Here is a 26,061-nt window from a genome sequence, read left to right on the forward strand (position 1 = left end):
TAAAACAGTATGGAATAAACTAGGCGTTCGGGATGATGCGGAGAGACAAGGACTTGGTTTAGAATCATGGATTTTGTGGAACATTAGAAAAGGTAAAGCTGTTCGTGGGAATGAATGGTCAAGGGTATTTGGAGTGGCTTGTTGGTGGCATGGCGGTGGAGAAATGAGAGATGCTTTAGGGATAATCCGGAAATTCCAATCGACCAAGTTAGCTTTATTTTTGCAAGAGTGGGGCTGATAAAGCAAGCAGTGGAGAGGAAGCATACTCTAAAAGGCACTGGTACTGGAACTCGGGTACAAGTTTTCATAAGGTGGCAAGTTCCAAAGGTAGGATGGGTAAGATTAAATACGGATGGGGCTTCGAAGGGTAATCCGGTAAGAGCCGGAGCTGGGGGAATCATTAGGGGATGCAATAGAGAGGTTTTTGAAGCTTTTGCAATAAACTGCGGAGTGTGTACATGTACCAAAGCAGAGTTGCAAGGCGTGCTGAGAGGTCTGATCGTGGCTTGGGAAGCAGGGCACAGGAAGATACAAATCTTAGTAGACTCCGAGGTGGTAGTAAGATACAACTCACCATATATTCATATACTCCGGAAATGTAAGACACTCATTTTTGGAAGGGATTGGGAAGTGACGATTAGCCACTGCTATAGAGAAGCAAACCGCGCTGCGGATTGGCTTGCAAACTATGGGGTGGAATCGGTAGAGAAGGTTGTTATGTTTGAGGCAATCCCTTCGGATCTTCGTGTAGTTTTATTGGAGGATCTCAGTGGGGTGGCATGGTCGCGGATGGTGCCGAAAGAGGGAAGCAATTTCTAGCTGGAGAGATTGGCTTGATGGTCTATGAGTTGGAGTCTTTAGCCTTTTGTTTTTTATTTTAGCTTACTTTTACTGCTTTTTGTTTCATCTTTGTTTTAATCTTGGGGATTTTCCCCACTTGTCCACCAAAAAAAAAAAAAAAAAAAAAAAAATATCATTAATGTTACAAATGCTTTAAAAATGTTTTGGTCAACCTTGTTGCAGCCAGTTCGTTTTGGACTAGTACAAAATCCCAAATGAGACATCTTATTTGTAGATAAACTAGATACTAAAATCAATTAGAACATAGATAGAGTTATCCTTTTATAGAAGATAATCTGTCAATTTTACAGCATATTTTATAACAAGTCAAAGTGTCAAATTTATCCAAATAGTTACAAAGATTAATAATAAAAAAACAATTAAATACCCAAGGGAAGCTCACTGTTATCTTATGGCACTCCCTAAAAATAAGGCGATATGTCCTCCCTTCCAAGTTCATGGTAAATTCCACAAGCACCAAAATTGTATGCATTTTCTTTGATACGTTGAAAATTTCTTTTTTTTTTTTTTTTTGTTATTTTGACATAGAAATTCAAAAAATTATTCTTTGAACATAATTGTCATTGATTCATTAAAATATCAAGATATCTAAGAGGGGAAACAAAAGATTAAACAGAGAGAAGCAACAAAGGAAGGAAAAGATGCTGCATAGGGCAGCAACAAGTGCATATTCATGGTGGTGGGCTAGCCATATTCGAACCAAACAGTCAAAATGGCTAGAGCAAAACCTTCAAGGCTAGTTTCTTTCGCTTTATTTTTTTCCTCTTTCAAATGGCCATATTTGATTTCGGGTCAACTTTGATCATAAAATTGTCAAAATTTTATTGTATTATAATGCGAAAATGATTTTATTGTATTATAATGCGAAAATGACATTAATAAATTTTTCATTTTTTCCGTAGTTAATGCTCCGTATATTTATGGGATTTAATGTTATTGCTAATAAAGTTTTACCATAAAAGTTGACGTGGCCTATTATTGTAAGACGTAGTTTGAAATTGTTTATGGTTAATCTTAATCATCAATAATTTTTACCTTTCTAACAACTAGTTGATTAATACTCCGTATAATTTATTATCATCAAGGATTGCCTAATTTATAATTTAATATTGTTTCTTTTGCTTATCAAGAAGTTATTTTGAATTGATTGAGAATTAAAGCGGGTTAATAAGATAATACAATATTGTTTATAGGGTAATAATGGTAAAATAAATAGATTTTTCGGAATTTTAATTCTCATTGCACGGAATATATGTTGTCAAGTCTTTCAATGTGCATCCATTTCATCCTATTCCATAATTCGACACAACCTAGGTATCAATTCAACCAATTCCATAATTCAACACAACCAAGCGACCTAGGTTTTTTATTTATGCATTCCTCCAGTCCACTTACATAGCATAAAATTTTCAAGGTATTGTGGGACTTAAAAAAATCAAGCAAATATTGTTTGTTCTTTATTTTTCTTTTTGGTTATGAACATTAATTTAGTTTTTACTTGTACACATCGAAATGCACATTAAAAAAGTTACAAATATAGAATAGGGAGGAAAATTTACTGACAAGTGACAACTTTGTTGTTGTTTCAGATATGGAGGAGAAGGTACAGTTCATGTTGAAGATCATAGATCAAGAGGGAGACTCATTCGCGAAAAGGGCCGAAATGTACTACAAAAAGAGGCCAGAGCTTGTAGGTTCTGTAGAAGAGTCATATAGAGCATATAGAGCTTTAGCAGAGAGGTTTGATCACTTATCAAAGGATCTACAATCTGCTAACAGAACCATTGCCACTGCTTTCCCGGAACAAGTCCAACTATCTATGGAAAGCGACGATGAAGACAGTTTAGCAGGCTCTACTTCTACTTCTCCTTCCCCTGATAGCTTATCGATGAGGAACTCATCCCCTAAAAATTTGCCAAAACCTCCAAAACTTCCCACTCCTAGGATGGCTAATGCCAAAGCACAAGCTATGTTGGCCACAAGGAGAGAGCAGCTTAGAAAAAATCTCACTACTTCAGGCACTGTATTGACTGCCAACTCAGGGCTAAGCAAGGAAGAAGCATTCAAAGAAATCGACACCTATGAAAAAGAGATTTTGATCATGCAAACAGAGAAGGAATTTATGAAGAGCTCGTACGAGAATGCTCTGGCAAAGTTCTTAGAGCTTGAGAGTAAGATCACTGATTCACAAACCAAGATTGGCAATTTGCAAGATGAGTTTGGGTTTGGCGCAGTCATTGAAGATTATGAGGCACGTAATCTGATGGAGGGATCTGCCCTAAGGTCATGCGCCAAGGCCTTAGCCAAGTTGCAAGAGGAACAAGAAAAGTCAATATACGAGGTGAAGGATGAGTACAACAGAATCAAAGAAGCTCATGACAGGATTGAGGCTCTAAAAAAATACTGTGGACAGAATGAAGAGAGCTCCAAAGAAGGTTCGATAATGGGATCAAGCTTGAAAGAAACAATTGTTAGTATTGAGATAGAGGATGGAACAGATAATGTGGATGCACTACGGGAGAATATAAGGGCGCAATTGAAACTGGATTCTAGCACAGCTTTCACTGAGCCAGAGATGGCTGAGAAGATTGATAATCTAGCAGATAAAGTAGTTAGTTTGGAGGCTACAGTTTGTTCCCAAAATGCCCTGGTGAAGAGATTAAGACAAGAGATAGATAGGCTTTTGGGGCATATTGAGAGCTTAGAAGAGCAAAAACAGCGACTGCAGGAAGATTCTGTCATGAGAAATAGGTTGAGAGAATTGGAAGAAGAGCTTATCAAAGTTAAAAACTATAACAAAGTAGTCGCAGATAAAAATAGCAGCATTGATGCAGAAATTACAGGGGCTAGTTGCAAACTTGATCATCTTCAGGAGAAATTGCACGATGTGAAGCCATATGAAGGGGCTGAGTACTCCAATGAAGGAAAATCTGAACAAGAAGCAGAAGAAGAACAAAAAGAGATCAGAGAAAACAATTCTGAAAAGGAGAGTTATAGTAGTGATACCGAGCCACAAAATGAGATGAAAGAGGTGGAAGAAGAGGAAGAGAAGCAAGACATATCAAGGACCGCAGAAAGTACCATTGAAACTGAAATACAAATAGGCGAAGAAGATGGACTTAATTGGAGGCAACTCTACATGAACAATATGGAGGAAAGAGAGAGGATTTTGGTAGAAGAATACAGTATAATCCTCAGGGACTACAAAGACATAAAGATTAAGCTTAGTGAAATGGAGAAAAAGCACAGAGACAATATTTTTGAATTGGCAAGTCATGTGAGGGAATTAAGAAATACAGTTGCAGCTAAGGATGAGGAAATTCAAATGCTACGAAATAAGCTTAGTGCTCTTAAAGGAAACGGAGATGGAAATACGGATTTATGGCTGGAAGAACATGGTGGCATGAAACCGGAAGATCAGAGTGAAAATAAGGAGTTTCATCATTTGGGACCTTCCTCCCATAGCACTGAACCAGAGAGAAAGCCACTTTTCTATCATTTGTACGGAGAAGATGTTGTTATCAATGAAACAGTTGAAGATAACGAAAATGAATATGAGAATATAGCTTCACCTAGTAATGAATTAGTAAAGAAAGTAAACATAAACCTTGTTACTAAGACAAGGTCAGTTTCAAGAACTGAAGGCAGGCTTCGTTCAGAGCTTGATAATTTACTAGAGGCAAACCTTGATTTTTGGTTAAGGTTCAGCACCGCATTTCACCAGATTCAAAAGTTCCAGACCACGATCACAGACCTGCAAGCAGAGATAGCAAAGTTAAAGCAAACTCAGGAAAACGGAGTATGCGATAAGGCCCAACATCAAGCGAAATCAGATGCTAGACCTCTATACAAACATTTGAGAGAAATACAGACTGAACTTACTTTATGGTTAGAACATAGTGGAGTATTTCAGGAGGAACTACGAAGTAGATTCTCCTCATTGAACAACATTCAGAATGAGATTACAAAACTATGGAAAACCAATTCCAAAGAAGAGAATGGGTTAAGTGATTATCAATCAGCCAAGTTCCAAGGAGAGATTCTTAATATGAAGCATGAAAACAGCAAGGTTGCTGAGGAACTACAAGCCGGTGTTAACCGTGTCAAAGCACTCAAGTTTGAGATTGGGAAAGCACTGGTGAAGTTAGACAAAGAGCTTCGTCTCTCTGATTCAAAGGGTTGTGTAACAAATCCACCGATCAAGCCAAGAATCCCACTGCACACATTTCTGTTCGGAACGAAGCTTAAAAAGTATAAGAAACCACCAACACAATCAATGTTTGCTTGTGTCACAAACCGATCATTATGTTAACGTTCAACATAGTCCATTGCTAGATAATTCACAATAGAATACTGTGTAATTTCTTCAACATTTACAAATATCGACAAAGGAATTTTATTAATCTTTAAAAATCGTCTCTTATACTGTAATTCGAGCTTAAGATACTCCCCCAAACCTTCTTATAGCAAGAAATTATGATTAGTGACTTTATGATCATACACCAATGTACTTACAATGTAATGTTTCACAGAGAAGTATAGAACAGTTGCCAAACAGAACTTGAACCACTATTTATAAACACTAACACAACAATAAGCAGAGAAAAATGGCAGACATTTACATATATAGACCTAACCACAGTACTATAAGTTTGTTTGGTTAGATATTTTGACACTAACCAATACTTCTTTTGAAACCTCCATCTTTTCAGCACCCTCATCAACGATCCTACTTGGTGGAACTTCAGGTGTTCCTTCCACACCTGAGGTACCACTTTGAAGATTCTGAACAGCAGAGAGCTTCTCATTATCACTTTTTAGGGCTGAACCTTCAAAGATCTGCTTGCAAGCATCATCTTTAACTTCATTCCTGGCTACATTTGCAGATTGAGAACTACCAATATTGACCATACATTTACTAAGACCCACATCTGCAACAGTAGATGTTGCCCGGCACTTATCAAGTGATGAGTCTGGCAAACATTGGGGATGGGAAGCATTATCTTCTTGGACTCTGGTCAATTTAGTATCTGAGCCTTGAACATCTACTGCAGTTGAAGTTCTATTTTCCATCTGTTGGGTAGCAGTAGTTCGCTCCAGTCCTACAGCAGATGGGGTTCTTGCCTTCGGAAGCTGAGATACTGCAGCTGGAGGAACAGGGGGCTTTATTGCACCATTACCCTTGGCTTGTTGCCCTGCAACACAGGATGCAGTTCCAGCAGAAGCCGTGAAAGTTGGTGTTGAAGATAACCCAGTGCGTATAAAATGTACATTGGGAGGCAGAGGGCTTGAACACCCCACAGCAGAAGTCTTGATTAAAGAATCATCTCCTCTTATATGCATTGCTTTTTTTGACTGTACAGCCTTGAACATAGATGCAGCAGCTGAGGGACTGACAATTCGGGCCCCTGCAGCTACTGCAGTAGCTTGAATGGAATCAGTACTGACACTTGGTTGAGTTACCTTTTTCTGAGGCTGAGCCTTTGGCACAGATGATGTTACGCAGGTGACCGGAGAGGACTGTGGCTGAGATGATGGAACAGAAGCTCCGGTAATAGTTAAGTCCGTTTTTGAGCCACTTATTTTAGGTGAAGTAGTTACAGCAGGTTCATTGCCAACTACAAAATGATAAAAAGTGAGCAAGTTATCACCAGTCGGATAATATAATAAAATAAACAAAAGGAAGGCTATGACAGGAAGAGGAGGGTGGGGAAAAAAAGAGGGGGGGGGGGGGAGGAACACACAGGAAAGAGCATCTTTAAGGCTTTAAAATCATAGAGGGAGAGCCTGTCAAAAAAAATTAAAATAAAATAATAGAGGGAGAGGACGGGGGGACAGGGAGAAAAGAGGAAGAGAGGGGGTGGGGTGGATACACAAAGAAAGAGTATCTTTAAGGCTTTGAAAATCATCTTGTTTAAAGCTTAAAGGATGTCCTGCAACTCTGCAGGCATTAATAGTTTCATTTTTCAGCACAAATTGTATACTGATCGATGATACCTTTATGAAACATAAGACCTTACCCCTACAAAAATAGAGAAAAAAAAATAATAATAAAATAAAATAAAATAAAATAAAATTATTAACTAATAAAATAAAATCTAGAGAGGATTATATTAACACACACGAAGATATTCAATATACATCCCACTGTGTTTCGCTTGTTGGACCTTGGGGAAAGAGTAAATTATTCATTAGAAAAACACAGCCAAAACCAAGATGAATAAGACAAGTTCACCTAACCTATTATCAATAAGGCCCTTGGACAGAGAATGACGAAACAATAGATCAAGCATGATTTTCCAAAGGTAGAATAAATGGGGAGCCTGCGCTATCAATCATATCCCACTAAATTTGATGAAATGCTTAATCGTACCCCATGATGAAAAACATATGAAACACTTTGAAAAGGCTTCAAAAGTTGTTGATAAAGGAAATGAGACTCAAACAACAACAAAAATGCGAAGGAAAACCCGCTTCCTAAATTAACATGATAACTGAATGCTCCATAAGTCTATAAGGGACTTCAAAAACATTGTCAGATTGTTCAAAGTCTTACATGATTATGGTATTAATATGTATGAACACAAAGTAGGAAATTAGTGATACTGAAATAGCTACATAAGAAGTTCTCATAAAAAACAGTAGTAGATAATATAACAACACAAAACTGGAAGTTCCATATACTTGAGCAAAATAAAATGCACAAAAACAATAAAGATCATACCAGTGCTACAACCAGTTGATAGCTTGTCCTTGAAAGCCATATCAAGAGCACGACGGGTAGCCAGCTGAGCCTCCGTAGGTTGTGGGCTAGCTATTTTGGCCCCTCCAATATTTAAGCTGCCCTGTTTCTTCCTTATAATATTCCACCTCTGCACACACAAGGCAACTCTGATATACAGCATTTCAAAAAGACATTTGCATAGACAACAATTTAAAAGCTTGTTTGAACTATCCAACCTAATGTAAACAAATCTAGCAAACTTAGCAATGAAAAAAAAAAAAAAAAAAAAAAAAAAACAGCCAAGGTATAAGTTCACCATCCCACCATGAATGTCAAGTTTCAAATATTCTGCGCTTTGCCTCATCCTAATATTTTTGCTCTACACCTTTAAGTCTGCCTATGTGCAAAACCACACTTGATGACTGATATTCCTTTGAGACAGAAATCTTCCCAAGATAAGGGCTAAACATTTAAGAACAAACATAAAATTTTCTTGACACAAAACTAAAATTAAAATTCATCATTACTACTGGCAAAGCATGAAACAAAGCAGTGTAAAATACATAAATAAAAACAGGGTAACATTAATAAGACCTGAGCTAGCTGAGTAGCGTTTCTATTCCCCTTGAATTCTCCTTTTAAGATAGCCGCCCAACTTCCCTCACCAAATTTTTGAACGGCAGTAATCAGTTCTAGATCTTCCTCCTCCGACCATGGTTTTCTTCGCTTCCGATTGATTGGTAATCCATTTGCATCCAGCCCTTCGCCAAAGTTTCCTGAAGCTTCATGTGATGAATTAATATTAAGTGTCCTACCCTCCACACTTGAGCCATTGGGGATACTAGACTCGATAGCCGATCCAGAAGCAAGCACCTAAGCAGGCAAACTAATCAGCATATAAGACAAGCAATATGGTAATAATTTATGCATCGGACTTAGATATAGAAGCAGCATTACATATATTGCAGCAGAGATTGATGTTGCAATTAGTGACCCAGAACAAATCCATGAACTAGTCAATGAAACCAGAAACATCATACTACAATAGTCCATCAATCCACCAATAATATTCTCCTGGTCAGAGCTGATTAAAAAGAAATTGGTTAAGCACCAACCACCAAGTCTTTCACTTCTCGTGCTCCTGCCACAGAACAATCAACTATCCTCTGGATCTTGGAGACAAGTCACTACAGCCACAGTGCCAGGTGAGTCGGCTTTCTGATTAGCCCCATATTTCAGCAATCTCTTTCAGGTGCAATACACTATTTTAAAAGATCAGGTTGCTTGACAAGCTCCAGTTCAATTAAGCAGTTATGGCTTGAGGAATGAGGATCACTGTGTGGTCCATATTCCTGAATCCAGAAAGTGTTGTTTTGATTTTAAGTATGGAATGCAAGTCCTATACTCCGCTTTTGTTGGATCCCATAATGACAAGGAGACAACAAGTTTGATGATGAGTGAATTCTAAATATTCTAGAAAGTTGAGATTGCCCAACGAATAGGAAGGGTGAGGTTGAGCGTCCCTACTCCATATATAATACAGTTAGTAAGTTATCATAAAGCATGCCATGAACATGGAGATTGAATCCCCGCAACCAAGTTACATAGTTTGGCCTTTTCTTTGAATCTTACTCATGCTGTTTCCACTCTGTAACTTCATGAAGCAGATTCAAGTGATCAAATTACATTCATTTGTATTAGATTTAGATCCAGGAAACATTAAAAAATGCTGATGCAGGAGGGCCTTTGCTTTCTAAAAATTAGATGATTCAGTTTCAGCTAGGAATAACAAGGTTAAGATTGCTAATGTCCAACTTTTTGGAATATGTTTAACAAAATTGAATATTAACAAGAATCAGTTGGGTGCAGTAGAAAAACATATCAACACAAACGCCATTATTGCGGCTCCAATGACCATGGCTCTATTCTTTAAAGCAATAAGAGGGAAGCAAAATAAGATATTATCTTTCAGGATGTTTGGTTTTAAAATCCTGTAAGGCTGAAGGTGGTATTGTAGCTTGGAGAGAGAAGATTAAGATTTCAAAAGCTAGAACTCCTAAATGGCAAAAGCCAATTCAAGTGGCACTGTAGTGGTGCATGCGGAGTAAAGAATGAGTGGATCTTTACCAGGCAAGCGCAAAGCTTGCTTACCTGACCTTCTCGCAGTTTTTTATTTTAGTCCAGTATTTGTGGTTTGGGCACTTGGGAGTAGAAGGGACTAAAGGAGGGTAAGGGAATCCCTACCCACAAGGCCACAACCACTCTTGCTTGGCAAGATATGAACCCCAAACCCCAAGGGTATGAGGTAAGAACTTTACCAAGTGAGCCAAGCCCTGGTTGATAAGCAAAGCTTGCTTGGCTTCAAGAATTTTTATATTCTATCTTCAAACAACGATGTATCCTAAGAGCATGAGCCAATCTCCATATTATATTCGAATCATTCATTAACACATGGCCAATCTCCAAACTTAACTACATAGAATAAAGTTTGCATCATCTGTTTTAATAAACTAGAGAGGAGAATAGGAGATCTAAATTCAGACAGCTAAGCAGACATCTAGAAAGTAGAAACAGACGGTTAATATGGCAAGCGAACTTCCACTCAGGCAAAGACTTAAAAAAAGAATCCATTACCAGCATATAAATAGCTAAAAAAGACTCAAATAAAATCAAATCTGACATTACTCTCTTAAAATATAAATTATGTTGAATCTAACCTTTACACAGTTCAAAGCCTCCGTGGCAGCTTCATTGCTAACTGGGGGACGTGCTTCCAATTCATATTCCAGGTCACTATCATCATCCTGTATGCATTGGCATCTACATTAAGCTATAAAATGTTCATCTGAAACCAGGAAAACATGAAAAAATAGAATGCTTATGATGCTACATAGGGCATGTCATGCAATGTTACGTCATTTATTATTAACGCTTGCTGCCCATACAAATTAGGCACCCAGACATTACACTTTCTTATTCCTTAATTTATTATTAATTCTTATTATGTTTCAATGATTGACATATATTGGAGGAGTGGCTAATACAAAGGATTCACCAATCTATTTTTCCATTCAGTAAATTATTAAGGGTAATTTACTTTGAGGGTGTTGTAAATAGTACTCCCAGCTACCCTCTTAGAGAGCTAACAACCCTTGGGAGGTAGAGAATGTATGCTTTTGTCCCTAACCCTCCTTTCGCAAATGGTTGATACTTAATTCCTGTCTTTCCACTACATATCTTTAACTTAGCCAATAATATATCCAAGTTAAACAACACTACATCATCTATAATTAATCATGTCAACAACAAAAACAAAAAATTTCAAATAGTCTAAACACACGATTCTACAAATACAAACAAAACCTTGTATAGATTGGCGAAAAAATAAACCAAATCAATCCAAGTAATTTCCTTTTCACTTCAACACAGGCTCAAATTTTGCATTTTTGCACGATGAAGTTTACAAAAAACCAAGCAATAACCCAATTTCCTTTCAAGTAAGAAACACGGAAAAGCAAAATAAATGAATTACTGAAACAATTAATGAGTCATTTTTCCTATAAAGTATCATTTCATAATTTCAAAAAGAGAGAACTGAGTTTCTAATTTTAAGAAACCCAAAAAAAAACCTCTCACAAGATTTTCTATCCATCAAAACTCAAATCAATTACAGGCAAGTTTCATGTCCTAATTAGTTATTACTATTGCTCAAAACTCGGCAAAAACGCAATCATGATTTCATTCAATTCATCTCAAGATCTCAGTGCCAGTGCACATTCACCAAAAATAAAATCATAATCCAAAATCAATATACAAATCAAAAACTAACCGAAGGTTGATCCTCAGAATCAATATTCTCAATCAAGGGTTTGCGATAAGCCAAATGACGCCATAACATCTGATACTCCCTTGCAGTTTGATTCCAGTTTTCGTCTTCTCCACTAACGCCTGCCAATCAATTTTCACCTCTGGAAATTGCGCAACTTCTCTAAGTAGCGACAAAACTGTCGTCGCTGAATACCTAATTTTTCACCAAAATCATCATCAGAATTTCATCAAATTCAACAAAAATCATACAATTATGAAGAATTAGAGGACAGAGAAAGAGAAAATATACCTCTGTAAGAGTGTGCAAACATCTTCTTCAGTGACGGCAACTTTCTTGAGCTTAATCTCTGTAGCATCAACCATGGCTTCCGATTAATCAAAATTCGAAGCTTACTGCAACATGATTTGGTGAAGATGATGAGATTATTTAGAAATTTTCCCCATATTGAAGCTAAAACCCTAAGCTAGGGTTTAAGGTACAGTAATGGCGATGGAATTTTGAATGACTTGTTGTGAAATTTCAACAATGGAAGGAGAAAGGGGGAGGTGAGGAGGTGGGAGGAGAGAGAAAGTATCTGAGTGACAATGACAGAGCATTGAAGAGCGTAGACAAAGATTAGTGAATAAACAAATTGCGTTAAGCACTTAAGCTTGTTTATTAAATGTGGAGTTAAGTTAATGAAAGTGATTGAACAATCTTTGAAACTTGTTTAATAAATGAGTTTAAATATGAACATAATATTCATTTATATATAATTTTATGAACTTCACTTGACAAAAAAAAATCATATTTTCATGAACTTTTTATTTTTGTTCATGAATAATTTATAGGAAATGTTATTCATAGCCCTAATGTTTTTTTTTTTTTTTGAGGGAAGCCTTAATGTATAAGTAACTTACAATTTGCACAAAAAAAATAAGTAACTTACAATTAATCAATACAAACGCCAACAAAAATCTAAAAAATAGAAAGAAAAAAAAAATCGCAAGAAAATAAAAGTTTAGAACCATTGCGAAGACCGATGCTAGCTTAGTTGCATGTTGTTGTTGTGGGGATGCAGGTTTTGGTGGCTGGAAATTCAAGGGTTGCTCTACTTGTGGTTGGTGGCGATTGGTGGTCGATTTCGGGTTGTGGTTGGAGATGTAGTGGCTAACTGGTGGTTCTGGTGGATAATTACGGCGAGGTAGAGTGTAATTCAGTTGCAATATGCTGGTGCGAGTCACATGAGAGGTGCAATTGCAGGTTGCGACTGATGGAGTTTGTTGGTTGATAGTGGCTGGTTAGGCAGTTCTCTAGTGGAGTTCAATTCGCTGGTTGATTGTGACAAATTGGGTGGTTCTCTGCTAGTGGAGTTCAATTCGCTGGTTGGGCGGTTCTCTACTAGTGGAGTTCAATTCGTTGTTGATGGTGGCAGGTTGGGCGGTTCTCTGCTAGTGGAGTTCAATTCGCTGGTTAATGCATGGTGGCTGGTTGGACAGCAGTTGGGGAGCAGCGGTAGTGCTCTTGTTGGTTAGGCAATTGGGGGTGCAGCGGTAGTGTTGTTGTTTAAGGGTGTCCATTCGATTTTCGGTTTGGATTTAGCCCAAATCCAATCCGAATCGAAATAAATTTTGATTTTTCGAATTCCTTACCAAATCCAATCCGATCCAATCTGAACTATAATTTAATTTGGTAATTTGGATCCAATCTGAAAATTCGAATTAAAATACATTTCTAACTTTTTTAGGCCTAATGCGATTATAAAAATAAAAATACAATAATAAAAATTCTTTTCTTGAAAGTATAGGTGTGCACAAATAATACAAGTTTTGAAAACATAGGTTTACATGATTAATATTAATATAATCATAAACATGATTAACAAGATTAATATTAGCAATACTCCCTCCATTTTTAAATACTTGCTCAACTTTTTTTTCGACCGTTTTTAAATACTTGCTTCATTTCTTTATTTGGAAAGTTTTAGAATATATACGGAGTAATTAATTTCTCTCACAAGGTGAACCCATCAATATTAATTACATATCCTTTCTCCTTCAATTCTCTTCACAACAATATTAATACGGAGTAATCCGAGTTTTTTTATAAAAAAAAAAAAGGAATCCGATTTAAACTTCAGATTCGATCCGAATTGATAATTCGTTTTGGATAGGATTGAATTTCGATTTTTATCTGAATAATGGACATCCCTACTGTTGTTGGTTGGCTCTTGTTTGTTGTTAATGAGAAGGGAAACCCCATTGAGAAAAAAGAAAGAAAGGAAGAAGGGGGAAGAGAAAAGAGAAGTAAATAAAATACTCCGTATATTGTATGTTGTTAGGGCCTGTTCATATTTACTGAACTGAGCTGAACTGATTGGAGCTGAACTGAACTGATTGGAACTGAACTAAACTGAACTGAACTAAGCTGAAATGAATATCTTATGAGAGAGGGAAATTAAGAGCTGAACTGAACTGAACTGAACTGATTGGAGCTGAACTGAACTGATTGGAGCTGAACTGAACTGAACTGAACTGAACTGAAAATAAGTAAATATGAACAAGCCCTTAATCATATAAGCCAATAAAATGATGCATATAATCAAATAAAAGAAACATATTAGCTAATTAGTGCTTGATACTCCCTCTATCTTATAATAAATGACACAGTCAAACATTGCACATATGTCAATACACTAGTTTGACTTTATTTTTATATAATTAAATATTAATGAAAATTATTTAAAAAATTATAAACTTTATAAAACCATCTAACAACATATTTATGACAAAATATATTTTTATTAGGATTATTTGACTTTTACCACAAAAAAAATTCACAAAATTGTTTTTTACCACTAAAACTTTTACACGTTTTATTTTACTACCAAAAATAAATTTAAAAGTTATTTTTTTTAAGACCTGTCGTCAAAAACCTAACACAATTTTTTGAATTCTGCGATTTTCGTGTCAAACGCATGATCTTTGGAGTTTTTTTAAGGGCATTTTGGCTCTTTGGGCCAAATTTGATGTCAGAATTGACAAAAAAGATTAGAAATACTTCCCTTTCCGTGTTGACAAAAAAAAATCGAAGAATTTTGTTTAAAGCCTTTAGATTTAACGGTTTTTTTGACGGTAGTTGTTAAAAAACAATTTTTAGAAATTTTATTGGTAATTAATTATGAAAAAAATATACTAAAAAGTAAGAACACACCAAAAATCAATTATTGAATTATTGATTATGATTATCCGACTCCCTCATATACCATCTTTAAAATAAACATGGATTGTGTGTAGACTCACGTATGCAAGAAAATACAACTGCAAAATATCAATCTTGAACGCCTTTACCAATCATCAAATAAACCAGAACAAGATGAAAAGCAAATTGGTGAAGAAAGATACATAAAACTAAATGCCTATATAAACATAAAATTATGAATTTATAAGCTTTATTCTTCATCTTACATTAAACAAATAGTGCAATAAATTTCAAGTGTTTCCTAATGACCTACAATCTCTTGCGAGTATACTTGATAACTTCTGCAACTGCCACACGGCCTTTGATTGTAGAAACAATAAATGTATATAGATTCGACAATGTTATATCCTCTAGTCAGCCAAAAACGGTGACAATAGATACAGAAAAGTGGAGTAAGCAATGGCTTACTTCCCACCATCCACTATCATCTGCTATAGGAATTTTGAGTTTGGTTGGAAAATGAAACGACTGTGCTCAAAAAGCCCTGTAATTACTGCTCAGACGAGATCAAGGTAACTCCTAGATACAGCTTACCACACATCCCGAAGGTATCGTCCATCTGTCTGCAATTTCTTCACAACAGATTCTGCTTTCGAGGAGTCTACATTCTCCTGAAAACATATCACAAATTTGTCAAATCTGTACAGGTGTTATACTTCGTAAATGACTGCCATACAAAATTGAGTCAGCCAACAGGAACAGAAGCCCCTGATCATCTTCATCCGTTCACTATAGGTTACACACTACAGTGTACAAAATAGTAGTTTTGACAGCACTACAGACATTGGACAGATGGTCACAAACCAATCATTATAGATTTTCGATCTAAGAGAAGCCAAATCAAATTTTGGGAGGTGCTGCATTACCAAGGCATCTAGTAACATGTTCAACATGACTTGATTTTGAATTACAAAGCTAAAGTTTTCACAAACAAAACTAGCTGAAGGAAAAAAGATCAGAGTAACAATGGTAATGATTTCTGCAGGGTTTTATTGCAGTTAACTTCAAACAGTACTTCGTATGATTGACATAGGTATAAACATAGCTAGACGGGATGAAAATATGAAACATAAACTGCAGTACTCAACTACTCTTGTACAATAATGATAACAGTCAGACAGCCACCAGTAATAATGATTAACATGTACGGATAGTATTGATAATGTCAGGCAATAGCCTGTGTCCATTAGCTGTTAAATGCTTTGGTGGTGGTGGGGTGGGGGGGGGGGGATGGTGTGAGTACCTGGTCCTGAACAATATTGTGCAAAGTTCGATGAACATCTTTAGCCATGCCCTTGGCATCACCACAGACATATAAATAACCACCAGAAGAAATCAAACTCCACAAGTACGAGGCCTGTAAATCACAATTTTAAGGTAAATCATTGCTTGTCAAGATTATAAAGGAAACTCACTATTGAATGTAAAGCACACACCTTGTCCATCATCTTATGCTGAACATACTCCTTTTGAGACCCCTCCCTTGAAAATGCAAGAATCAGCTCTGAAAGAGCTCCTTCTTCGACAAACTTGTTCAGCTCTTCCTCATAGATAAAATCCTACAAATGAAGCATTATATAAGCACTAATTTGGCCGGTAAGCTTTCACTAAATTTACGGGTTTCAGAATACCATTCTACGATTTCTACATCCAAAGAAGAGTATAGCAGGACCAAGTTGGACGCCGTCCTGTTTTAAAGCCAGTCTTTCCTGCAAAATAGATGCACAGTTATAATTTGAAAATTCAGCCGTCTAAATAACACAAATGTGTGCAGAATAATAAAGGAGCATAAACCTGTAAAAATCCTCGGAAAGGAGCCAAACCAGTTCCAGGTCCCACCATGATTATTGGAACTGAAGGGTCAGCAGGCAACTTGAAGTTAGATGCTCTGATAAAGATAGGAGCCCAGCTACAACTCTGGCTTTTCTCTAAAGGAACTGAATTCTGGCCATATAAGAGAAAAATTTCAGAAAACTATCATGGTTTGACATACAAGTATGCAACGGCATGCTGTCACAAAATCTGCAATACAACACATAAATAATGGGCTACAAATTATATAACTAGTATAACAACATTCTGACAAGCAATATGTGTGTAACTCAATACTAGCATAAGCAAAATTTGTTACTATTACCTTCATCCAAGTTGAACAAACCCCTTTGTGGATTCTCCCTGTAGGGGTAGGACCATAAACCAAGGCACATGTGACATGAACTCGGTTTGGATATAGTCTGCAGACACATGTTAAGCAGTTTAGAATCTCCATATTCTTAATGAGAATCAATAATTCAATACCACTATAAACTAATACAAGCCCAAAGTTGAGCCACCTTGGTGAGGATGAGATAGAATAGTAACGTGGTTGTAACCGAGGAGCCACGGAAGCGAAAAATACGCCAAGAGGAGGCTTTGCTGATGGAAATTCAGACATGACCTCCAAAAGACTCCTTTGACTAGCAACAATCCAAGCTGAATACTCATCCTAAACAGATATAATTTCCAAAGAGAAAGATTAAAAATGATCAGGAAGAACCAAAGTACAAAAAAACAAAAGTTAAATTAATTTTTTGCAGAAAGACCATATGAAACATGTAGATATATGAACCTTGCCCTCAGGTGATGCCAAATGCTTCAATCTCTCTGCCTCGCTGGGTTCTGATACATGAGCAGCCAAAGCAAGTAGTGCAGCCTGAGTATCACAGCTAAATAAGAATCCATAATGCAAATGCTAATTCCCCAGTATGTCACCATAATAAACAATAAGCTCAGTGTAAGGGAAAAGAAAGATAATAACCTTTCTAGGAGAGGTTAAAACATCAGCATATCGAGCCAGAGCAGAGCGAAGTGTACAAGGACCAGAAAAAGGTGGTGGTAGTGAGCCACCCAACGGTGTACCATCTTCTGCATCTGTGTGAATTGAGAAAAGCAAATCCAGTGGCTGACCCAATAGCTTTCCTGCTTCTTCCACAATTTCATCACAATTCTCAGCATAGACTCCAACATGATCTCCAGTTTCATAACTGAAACAATAATGATAAATTTTTAAGGCTTTTCTCCTTCAGAGACCAGGACGAATACAGAACAATTTGATAATAGCTTACAAGCAAAGTTTTTCTTTTAGGAAAAAAAAAGATGGAGAAAAGACTAGTAAAATCTCTTTGAGCACCAACTTCATTCCAACTAGACAATACATGAAGTAGCAATGGGCAATAAAGAATAGTCAAACTCTTATATAGTGCTCTTGCACACTTGAACACAAATAAAAAAGAACATAACAGCATGATGAAATGGAATACGGTAGAGATGACAAGAAGGGAATTTGCCATATATCTAAATATACAGCAAGGTTAGTCAGTCAAAGAAATACTTACGTTAATCCAGTGCCTGCTATATCAAACTCCAAGTGTATACAGGAGCGGTCAGATTGTGGTTTATGAAGCTCCTTTTGCACCGCCACATTAGCTCTTTTGGAATTTCAAAAGAAAAGAAACTAGTTAGCCAGACAGATTTAGCAAAAACAGGAAATACAATGTGTGTCATCTACTAGGCAACCCATAATGTCCACTTAGATAACAAGTGCTTTATAATTTTATAGTCCCAATACTCTAGGACTCTAGGTACACATAAATGTAAGTAATAAAAGTGTGATATCATAACTCAAAAAAAATGGGGAAAAAATGATCTAGTCTAAAAAAATTAAATTTCAAATTATCAGCTGCAAGTCCAGGCGGTATTTGAATATACCTGCATGGATGATGAATATCAAAAGCTGCATTGCCATTTGCCATAGTGTTGTACTGATTTTCTAAGGTTGTGACAGCAGATTCATGAATGACTACACGATATTCAAGAATAGCAGCTGTGTATGGTGTAGACACGGTATTTGTATCATCTGCATCTTTCAAAATCTTGTCCAACTCTGGCCACAAAGATTCCCGCCTATATGGAAGATAAACATGTAATCAATAAAAAAGCAAAGATCTACCAATGAGCATAATTGCAGAATACCAGCATTAGAGTAAAAACCAACTGATACACACCAAGCAGTAAAATCGTCCTCAATACATTGATCATCATCGCCAAGACCAACAGGGACCAGACGCTTTGCACCTGACACATGGAGCACATTAGAAGAATTCAATATATATTTGTTAGTAAGCCGACCATATAATGATATAAATAAAAAATATGAGATCAAGAGAAGATGATACTCTACATGAAGAGCGCAAAGAATTTCACATTAAGAAGAGTAAATGGGTTTAAGTACATGAGTTAGTATTTGGCCTAATTTAGCTACACTTAGGGCCTAACCTGATTGACTGAATGAACTGAGCTGAACTTATCTAATTGGAGCTGAACTAAACTGAACTGAATATTTTATAAGAGAAGGAAATTAATAACTGAACTGAACTTATTGGAGCTGAGCTAACTGAAAATAATCTGAAGAAAACAGACCCTTAGAGTTGAAGTGAGATTCTAAAAATAAGCTAAGCATAGCTACTTGCAAAACTTAGCTAAGTACATACCTATGTACCCAACCTTATCAATCTTTACAATAAGTATTACAAAAAGATAATTTTTTCAAATGGTACTTCTCAAATAAGCCAACAAGATAAGGACTCATATAAAGCTAAGAGTATTTCCCAACAATACAATATATATTCCATACATAAACAAAAATCTGCTCTTCATAATTTTAGTTACTCATCTTCTTATTCCAATTTGTAATAATAAGATGTTTTGTAATTTAGTTCACCCTATTTAATTAAATGGATAAAACTTGATGTAACTGTAACAAGAAAAACTCAACACATTAGCTAAACTGGTATAATTTAAATAGAAATTAAGTGTGGACGCTTAAATGGGTTACGCAACTTAGGTATGTGGACCCAGTTTATTATACAGGTCAAGTTTGTGTTGAAGGTTTATCGCCTGATTTTAAAAAGAGTCGTGTTGGTGTTGAAGGTTCTCCAACCAGTTAATCTTCAATCCAAACACGATCCAACACAGCCTGTTTTCTCTATAAAGTAAAAAGTACCCAAATTCTACTTGTGGACATCATTGCAAGTGCTAGTATAAATCAAAATATCCCTACTCAATATGGCAGTTTGTCAGTATATTATTGACCATATAGAAGTATGGAATAAATGTAACACGATTTTTTGGTACCTTGTTCGATGAGCTTTTCGTCTAGATCCTTTCCAATCTGTTACAGAAAAGGGCATACCATTAGTTAGTAAGCAAATGAGTAAGAAGTGGTTGGCCATAAAAGATAATTTACCTTATTGAAGTGTTCATACTGACGATTTCCCAAGCCGAAAACACCATATGTCAATTGCTGAAGCCATGGTTCCCTCTCATTACCCTATACAATTTTCAAAAAAAAGACCCACCATGTTACAGAATGCTGTAAATGAACTTACCACTAACTTCCCCAAAGATCTCCTTCCCACCCCCCCCCCCAAAAAAAATGGACGGGATGAAAATGGTACAAGTCAATTGGTGGCAAGAAGCCAATACCTCTGTGAACCATTTGCAAAACCGAGCAGCATTATCAGTAGGCTCCCCATCTCCATAACTACAATGTCAATGATGTCTGTTTATAAATTACTTAACAATTGATAAACAACAAATGTAAGATATATACTCACAAAATAAGTGATCTTACGTGGCAACCATGAAGAATGCTAAAGTTTCTTTTTTTAGTTTTTCTTCATATTGGTCATCGTCAGCAGCATAATCATCCTATTTTAATAGGTGGCAAACAACATTTTTAGACAAATTAAAGAAAAATAGATCTAAATAGAAACTTGAAAAGAACACTCTCAATCAACAAATAAAAGCAGTAGTTGCCTAACTTACCAGGTCAACAACCTTCACTAAAGCCTTATCATATCTTGCCTTGATCTCTTCTGCTAAAGCCTGCAGACAATCACAAAAAATAACGAAAAATGACACTGATACTTCATATGTACAAGTCTACAAGAGAAAGGTCACTGAAAATACAGCAACAAACAGAAACAAGTTCAATGCTATTGAAACTCTGTAAAACCATTCCACACCCACTCTTTTCCAGCCTAACTAGCTCTTCTTATTCCATACATCTGTTGCTTTTTTAATCCACGACTATTTGTCTACATAAAATGTGAATGCAATGTTACTCGTCAGCTTTCAATATCGAAGCAATAACTTAAAGTATCTTTAATGTGAGTCCATAACCTTAAAAAACAAAAAAAAAAAATTAAAAAAAAAACAAAAAAAACTTATGATAGAGATATAGAACGGAGTAATTACTATTAGGATCTATGATGAGCAGAGATATTAAAGAAAAACATTATATGTACCATAATGATTTAACAAATTATAATGATTAAATGTTTTTTTTCAAGTTTTATCTCGTACAAATAAAGACTTGCATTTCCAACCATATCGGACTTGGAAGGAACGAACGTAAAGTTTCCAAATTTGATGCCAAGTATGCATCTGGGAAGCACCAACCTTTCCAACCATTAAGCCAACAATATGAGGATTGGTATGAGTATGACCTCTTGTCTCAGTCTAATTTCTATTTATTTTTCTAGGCTATAACAATGTATGTAGGGATTTCCCAGCGCCTTAGCGCCCCTCATTGGAATAAGGCACACTTAATAAATAGCGAAAAAATCCTGCAAAATAGCTGTGCACCTCAAGACTAGTATCAGTGCGCCCCTTTGCGCCTCACTGAAATCGCCTTGCCTAGACCAAAAAAAAAAGTCTCAGCACCTAGAGGTGTCTATACAGTGGGTTATAAGGAATCATAAATAGGACACCAAGGGGACGTCAAACCAACACAAACAGGAAGGCTACAAGTAATCAGCCAACAGTTTTCATTGCTCCAAGACATGTACATATCTCCAAGTCAAAAGAGATGTACAAACAAAATTGAAATATCCCAATCCATAAACATGAAAATTCTTGTCTGCACAATCATAGAAAGATAAACGACTTTCATATCAAAGCGCTTGACTCCAACTATACAAGAACGTTTAAAATTAAAGCTTGGAGTAATAAGGATTTGTCTTCCCTTCAGAAATCCGCCAATTCTCTGTCCAAATACACCAAATAGCCAATAGAACTAGTTTCAACAATTTGAAATTCATTCATCCTTTAAACTCGCCTTTCCAAACTACTTAAATATCTTTGATTAATCTCTCACTCCAAAATCATGGTTCTTTTAATTTTATTGAGAGATAGCTGAACAATGCCATACCATATGCACGTCCCACATTAAGTTCAATTATTAGGAGGAATAAACCATGAGGCAAGGTTGTAATTTCTAATTTGTGTAGAGTTGTCATCAGCCATGTCATAAAAACACTTCACCCATGTAGGAGCTGAATAAAGCTGCTCAGAAACAAAGCCTCAAATAACAATGTAAGTGAGCAGTGAACATACTTGCCTGGTCAGTCATACTCCTTGTGCATTAATTGCAGAGCTAGTGAAAGGAAAAGCACAATCAGTTGTACTCTGCAAATAATTTCCAGGGACAATTGAAAACTTGTCTATTGAAATAAGTCAAGAACTTCTGTTAAATAGGAAGACTGCAGACTTGAAGGTCACAAATCTCATTTTTCCTTTCATTTTTCTCTCCGTCTTCTTTCTCGGAATTCAACATGTAATTGTCTGAATTCAATTATAAGTTTCCAGACTTAAGTATGTTCTGCAGCAATTATCAATCCATGATTCCATGGTAGTTTTCATTATAGCTTAGTAGCTTACCACACATCACTCAAAACACAAGCATTTAGTAAATTTAAAAGCCTTCAACTGCAAAAATTTAAGGCTTGCTAAACAAATCAGGTGCTATCAACTAGCGTTGCATGGGTATATGACTTGATTTAAATCAATTTAATATGGAGTACAGGAGCAGGGATGAAGAGTGCAAACATCTAACAAGTATAGTCATACACACATGTGCGCGCACACATGTACAACACTTTTCAATATTTGCAGTATCGAAATTATAGAGAGAATAAAGAGAATGGTGGAGTTGTATTGTTTTCAAAGGATTAATTAGGAAAAATTGACGGGAACTACCCACCATTTAGTCAACAATTACTCCCTTCAACTTTTTATCAAAAAAAACTACCCCTTTAATTTAAAAAGTTTGAGTGTCACTACCCATTTTGATTTTCCAGCCACAAAATCCGACAAGTGGGCCGAATATTATTTTTTCCCTTCAAAACTTAATCCTAAGACTCATATACAACAACTAACCTCATCCTCTTTATAACTACTCAACCTAAAAATACAAAATTGTTAAAATTTCTCAAATTGAAGAAAGAGATATGTAATGTTTCTAAATTGATGTTCAATTCACTTATTTGGCTTCTTAATTGTGTGATTCCTCATTTTGTGCTCAAGTTTTAGAAGAAAAAGAAAAAGTGAGCTCCAGTCGCCGGATTTTGTTGCTAGACAATCAAAATGGGTAGTGTTGGTCAACCTTTTAAAATTTTGCGGTACCTTTTTTGATAAAAAATTTAAGCGAGTAGTTGTTAACAAAATGACCTATTAGGTGTGTAGTTCCTGACAATTTTTCCGATTAATTATTAACCTTTTCACTACATTTAGGGCATTAGGATATCAAATAGACTTCAAACATGGAAGTAAAAGGGTCGGTCGCTAGCCTCTCCTCCTTTTGTGAGACACTTGCAAAAACAATGGCCAGGTCAGCAAAAATTTAGACTAACCCTGACTACTCTGACCATCCACAAACCAGTGACCCCTAAGCTTTTGCAATTCTAATCTGGCAGCCATTGATGTAGCCTGTAATCCTCACACCAAACGATTTTAAATCTACCTAATCTGAAATCACTTCAATTGCATGAATTGTGGGACAAAATAAGACAATTTCGTGGCGGTTGCAAGCAATCAGAGTTGCATAAGACCCAGCTGCCGATGCATCCAATCTAAATTGCAATTTTGGGGTCCAACCACATTCTGAGAAACAATGTCATCTAGCCCCAAAAAACAAAAGTACCAGTTTAATTCTTTGCCAATAGAACCCTGCCTCTAGGAGGTTCATATCAGAAAAATTGCCTCCAGCCCCTCTAAGGATCAATGAAGTATCACATCTTTAGCATCTTTTAAAATACTACATCCTCCTTAAGATTATCCTCTGTTTCTTACTCCCTGCCAGCACCGTTCAATATTTCCCTCTACAAATATCCATTTCTATGGTTTACAATGAAGACAAGAAGCCTCAACAATATCATCTCCAAAGTATTTTCCTAAACTTTCAACCAAACCTTTTCAATTTAGTGCAAAACCTCATTTATACTAGCTTTATACTAATACTACAGCCAAATTTCATTCCATATTCCAATATTTCCTAGTTGATGATAGATAGTTTACATTGACGATGTCATGCAAATTAGATCTATTTTGTTGCTAATATCTATCTTTTTGGTAATTATTAAATATAATAACTAATTGTTATTCGTCTTATAATTTACTACAAATTTAGTTTAGGGAATACTAAAAAGTACGTTTATTTAATTGAATTGAAAGTATTAGCCGAGAAGGCTAGTTGAATTTTGAAGTTCAACCTAATTAACCGAGCTTTATCCAAGCATCTCAGCTTCTTAAAGTTCAGCTCTCAAACATCCATCTAATTAACAAGCTCAAAGTTCAGTTCTCAAACATCTATCCAACAAACACTTCTGCCTCTCAATTACACAATATTCCATCCAATTAACAATTCAACATAATCTCAACAAAATTAGCTCATCTAATTCTTCCACCACCAATTCTTCCACCAATCAACCAAATCACCATGAATTCGCTTTCATACATCGAACTTCATTTTACTCGCGGCAATTTACGAGCAAAGCACAATCTAATATCCAATTAACACTTCCAATCCTTAATAACCTACCCTAACACTCGAATTTTTACCATAAAATCCACAATTTCTCAACAATTCGAAATGCATGCAATCAACCAACAACAAAACAATCAAATTAACATCAAACTCGTAAAAATTCACAATTTAAAACCACAAAATCATTAAAATTACCTTAGCAAAACCCTCGGCAGTACCAGTTTGAGTACCAAAAAACACCGTAACCTTAGTTTTACCAGCAGCAATCTCAAGCTCATCTTCCTCAGGTTCAACCTTCAATGGTTTAGGAGCAACAAAAGCCGAAGAATCTCTACCTCGATCGTTCGATCTTCGCCATAGAATAACCACCAATCCGATAATCACTGCAATCGAAGTCGTCAAAATGACAATCGCAGAAGAATTTGACGGTGAATCCAATGAAACTCCGAGCATCGATTCGATGGATCGGATCAAATCCGAGCTCGTAGACGCCATTGATGAGAGGTGATTTTCTCTCTCCTCTAAGGGTTTCTCGAAGGTTCAGGAAACCCTAGGGATTGATTTGAGAGGGTTGGTGAAACTCACTGATTCAACACAACCTCTTCTCCCTTTCTTCCTCCTCCTATCACTGAATGGAAATGGGTGGACTTTTTTTTGTTTTTTTTTTTTTGTTTTTATTATTACATTTATTTATTTTTGTTATTATCTTTAATCTTTATTACAGAGAAATTAAAAACTTAAAATAAAAATATAATTAAAAAAAACAAAAGAAAATCATGGATTTTGAGATATTTAGGCAATTCTTATGTTTTGTGAGAGTGTGCAATAAAAGGTGATGGGGGATTTGATCATTTTTATCACTATGATATGAAAAAGGTTGCTTTTCTTCTTGACTTTTCTTGATTTTTGGTAGGTAAGATTTGTATATTCTAGTATCTTATCCAATCCTTTTCTCAAAAAATTCATACTTTACGATAAAAATATATGTACTCTTCCTCATTTCAAAATATGTTTATTAATTTCACTTTTATATTTGTCAATGGTTAACTTTGATAATTAACAATTTTAATTTTACGTTTATAAAGATAGTTAAACCCAAAAAAAAAAGTAAATATTTTGAGGATATATAGGATATATGAAGTATTAAGAGATTGAAATTAATTTAACAATATTTAACATATTTTTATATACTAGTAAAATAATTGAAGTCAAACTTAATTATATGCTCTTCATGTGACATACTTGACAATATTACTATAGATGTTAGCTATCAAGTAGTAAATGAAAGATGTTCAACACAAACTAGTAACTTACAATTTTAAGAGTGATGATATAATGTCATATTGATATTATATTGGTTCTTAACAAATTAAACACAACTTAAAAACTAGTTTTGTTAGTTTTGGTACAAAATTAATTTAAAAGTTAAAAGCTATCATTCATCGCATGCTAAAATTGTAGTCGTATGGAGTATTTTGGCTTAGTTATTCTGGAAGTTATTATTGATAGGGTATGGTCGTGCAAGTAACCGAATAACTTGAG

General features: G+C 35.7%; 3 protein-coding genes across 4 annotated transcripts; 1 reads left to right on the plus strand and 2 right to left on the minus strand.

The window, feature by feature from the left end:
- Window positions 1-2,452: 2,452 nt before the first annotated feature.
- Window positions 2,453-5,173, plus strand: LOC110724491 (protein NETWORKED 2A-like). Its single transcript, XM_021903912.1, has one exon. The coding sequence runs from the start codon at window positions 2,453-2,455 to the stop codon at window positions 5,171-5,173; it is 2,721 nt and encodes a 906-aa protein (XP_021759604.1).
- A 68-nt stretch (window positions 5,174-5,241) lies between these two features.
- LOC110724641 (endochitinase A-like) lies at window positions 5,242-12,084 on the minus strand. Of its 2 annotated transcripts, XM_021904068.1 has the most exons (6): window positions 11,703-12,084; window positions 11,415-11,606; window positions 10,303-10,389; window positions 8,180-8,458; window positions 7,586-7,733; window positions 5,242-6,479 (listed from the first exon to the last, which is right to left on the minus strand). In XM_021904068.1, exons 2-6 carry the CDS (start codon window positions 11,481-11,483, stop codon window positions 5,506-5,508), a joined length of 1,557 nt encoding a protein of 518 aa, XP_021759760.1. In that variant the 5' UTR covers window positions 11,484-11,606; window positions 11,703-12,084; the 3' UTR covers window positions 5,242-5,505. The 2 variants fall into 2 exon arrangements, with proteins under 2 accessions (XP_021759760.1, XP_021759761.1); XM_021904069.1 differs by lacking the exons at window positions 10,303-10,389; window positions 11,415-11,606; window positions 11,703-12,084 and adding an exon at window positions 8,543-10,277.
- A 2,710-nt stretch (window positions 12,085-14,794) lies between these two features.
- On the minus strand, window positions 14,795-25,211 carry LOC110724642 (NADPH--cytochrome P450 reductase-like). Its single transcript, XM_021904070.1, has 18 exons — window positions 24,715-25,211; window positions 20,520-20,579; window positions 20,326-20,402; window positions 20,178-20,235; window positions 19,939-20,022; window positions 19,827-19,863; window positions 18,698-18,767; window positions 18,402-18,596; window positions 18,029-18,121; window positions 17,452-17,677; window positions 17,263-17,346; window positions 16,988-17,139; window positions 16,792-16,888; window positions 16,449-16,598; window positions 16,286-16,363; window positions 16,091-16,213; window positions 15,898-16,011; window positions 14,795-15,265 (listed from the first exon to the last, which is right to left on the minus strand). Exons 1-18 carry the CDS (start codon window positions 25,012-25,014, stop codon window positions 15,185-15,187), a joined length of 2,079 nt encoding a protein of 692 aa, XP_021759762.1. The 5' UTR covers window positions 25,015-25,211; the 3' UTR covers window positions 14,795-15,184.
- Between the last annotated feature and the right edge of the window lie 850 nt (window positions 25,212-26,061).

Source organism: Chenopodium quinoa, unplaced genomic scaffold (genome assembly GCF_001683475.1).
Source record: "Chenopodium quinoa cultivar QQ74 unplaced genomic scaffold, ASM168347v1, whole genome shotgun sequence".
NCBI lineage: Eukaryota > Viridiplantae > Streptophyta > Magnoliopsida > Caryophyllales > Amaranthaceae > Chenopodium > Chenopodium quinoa.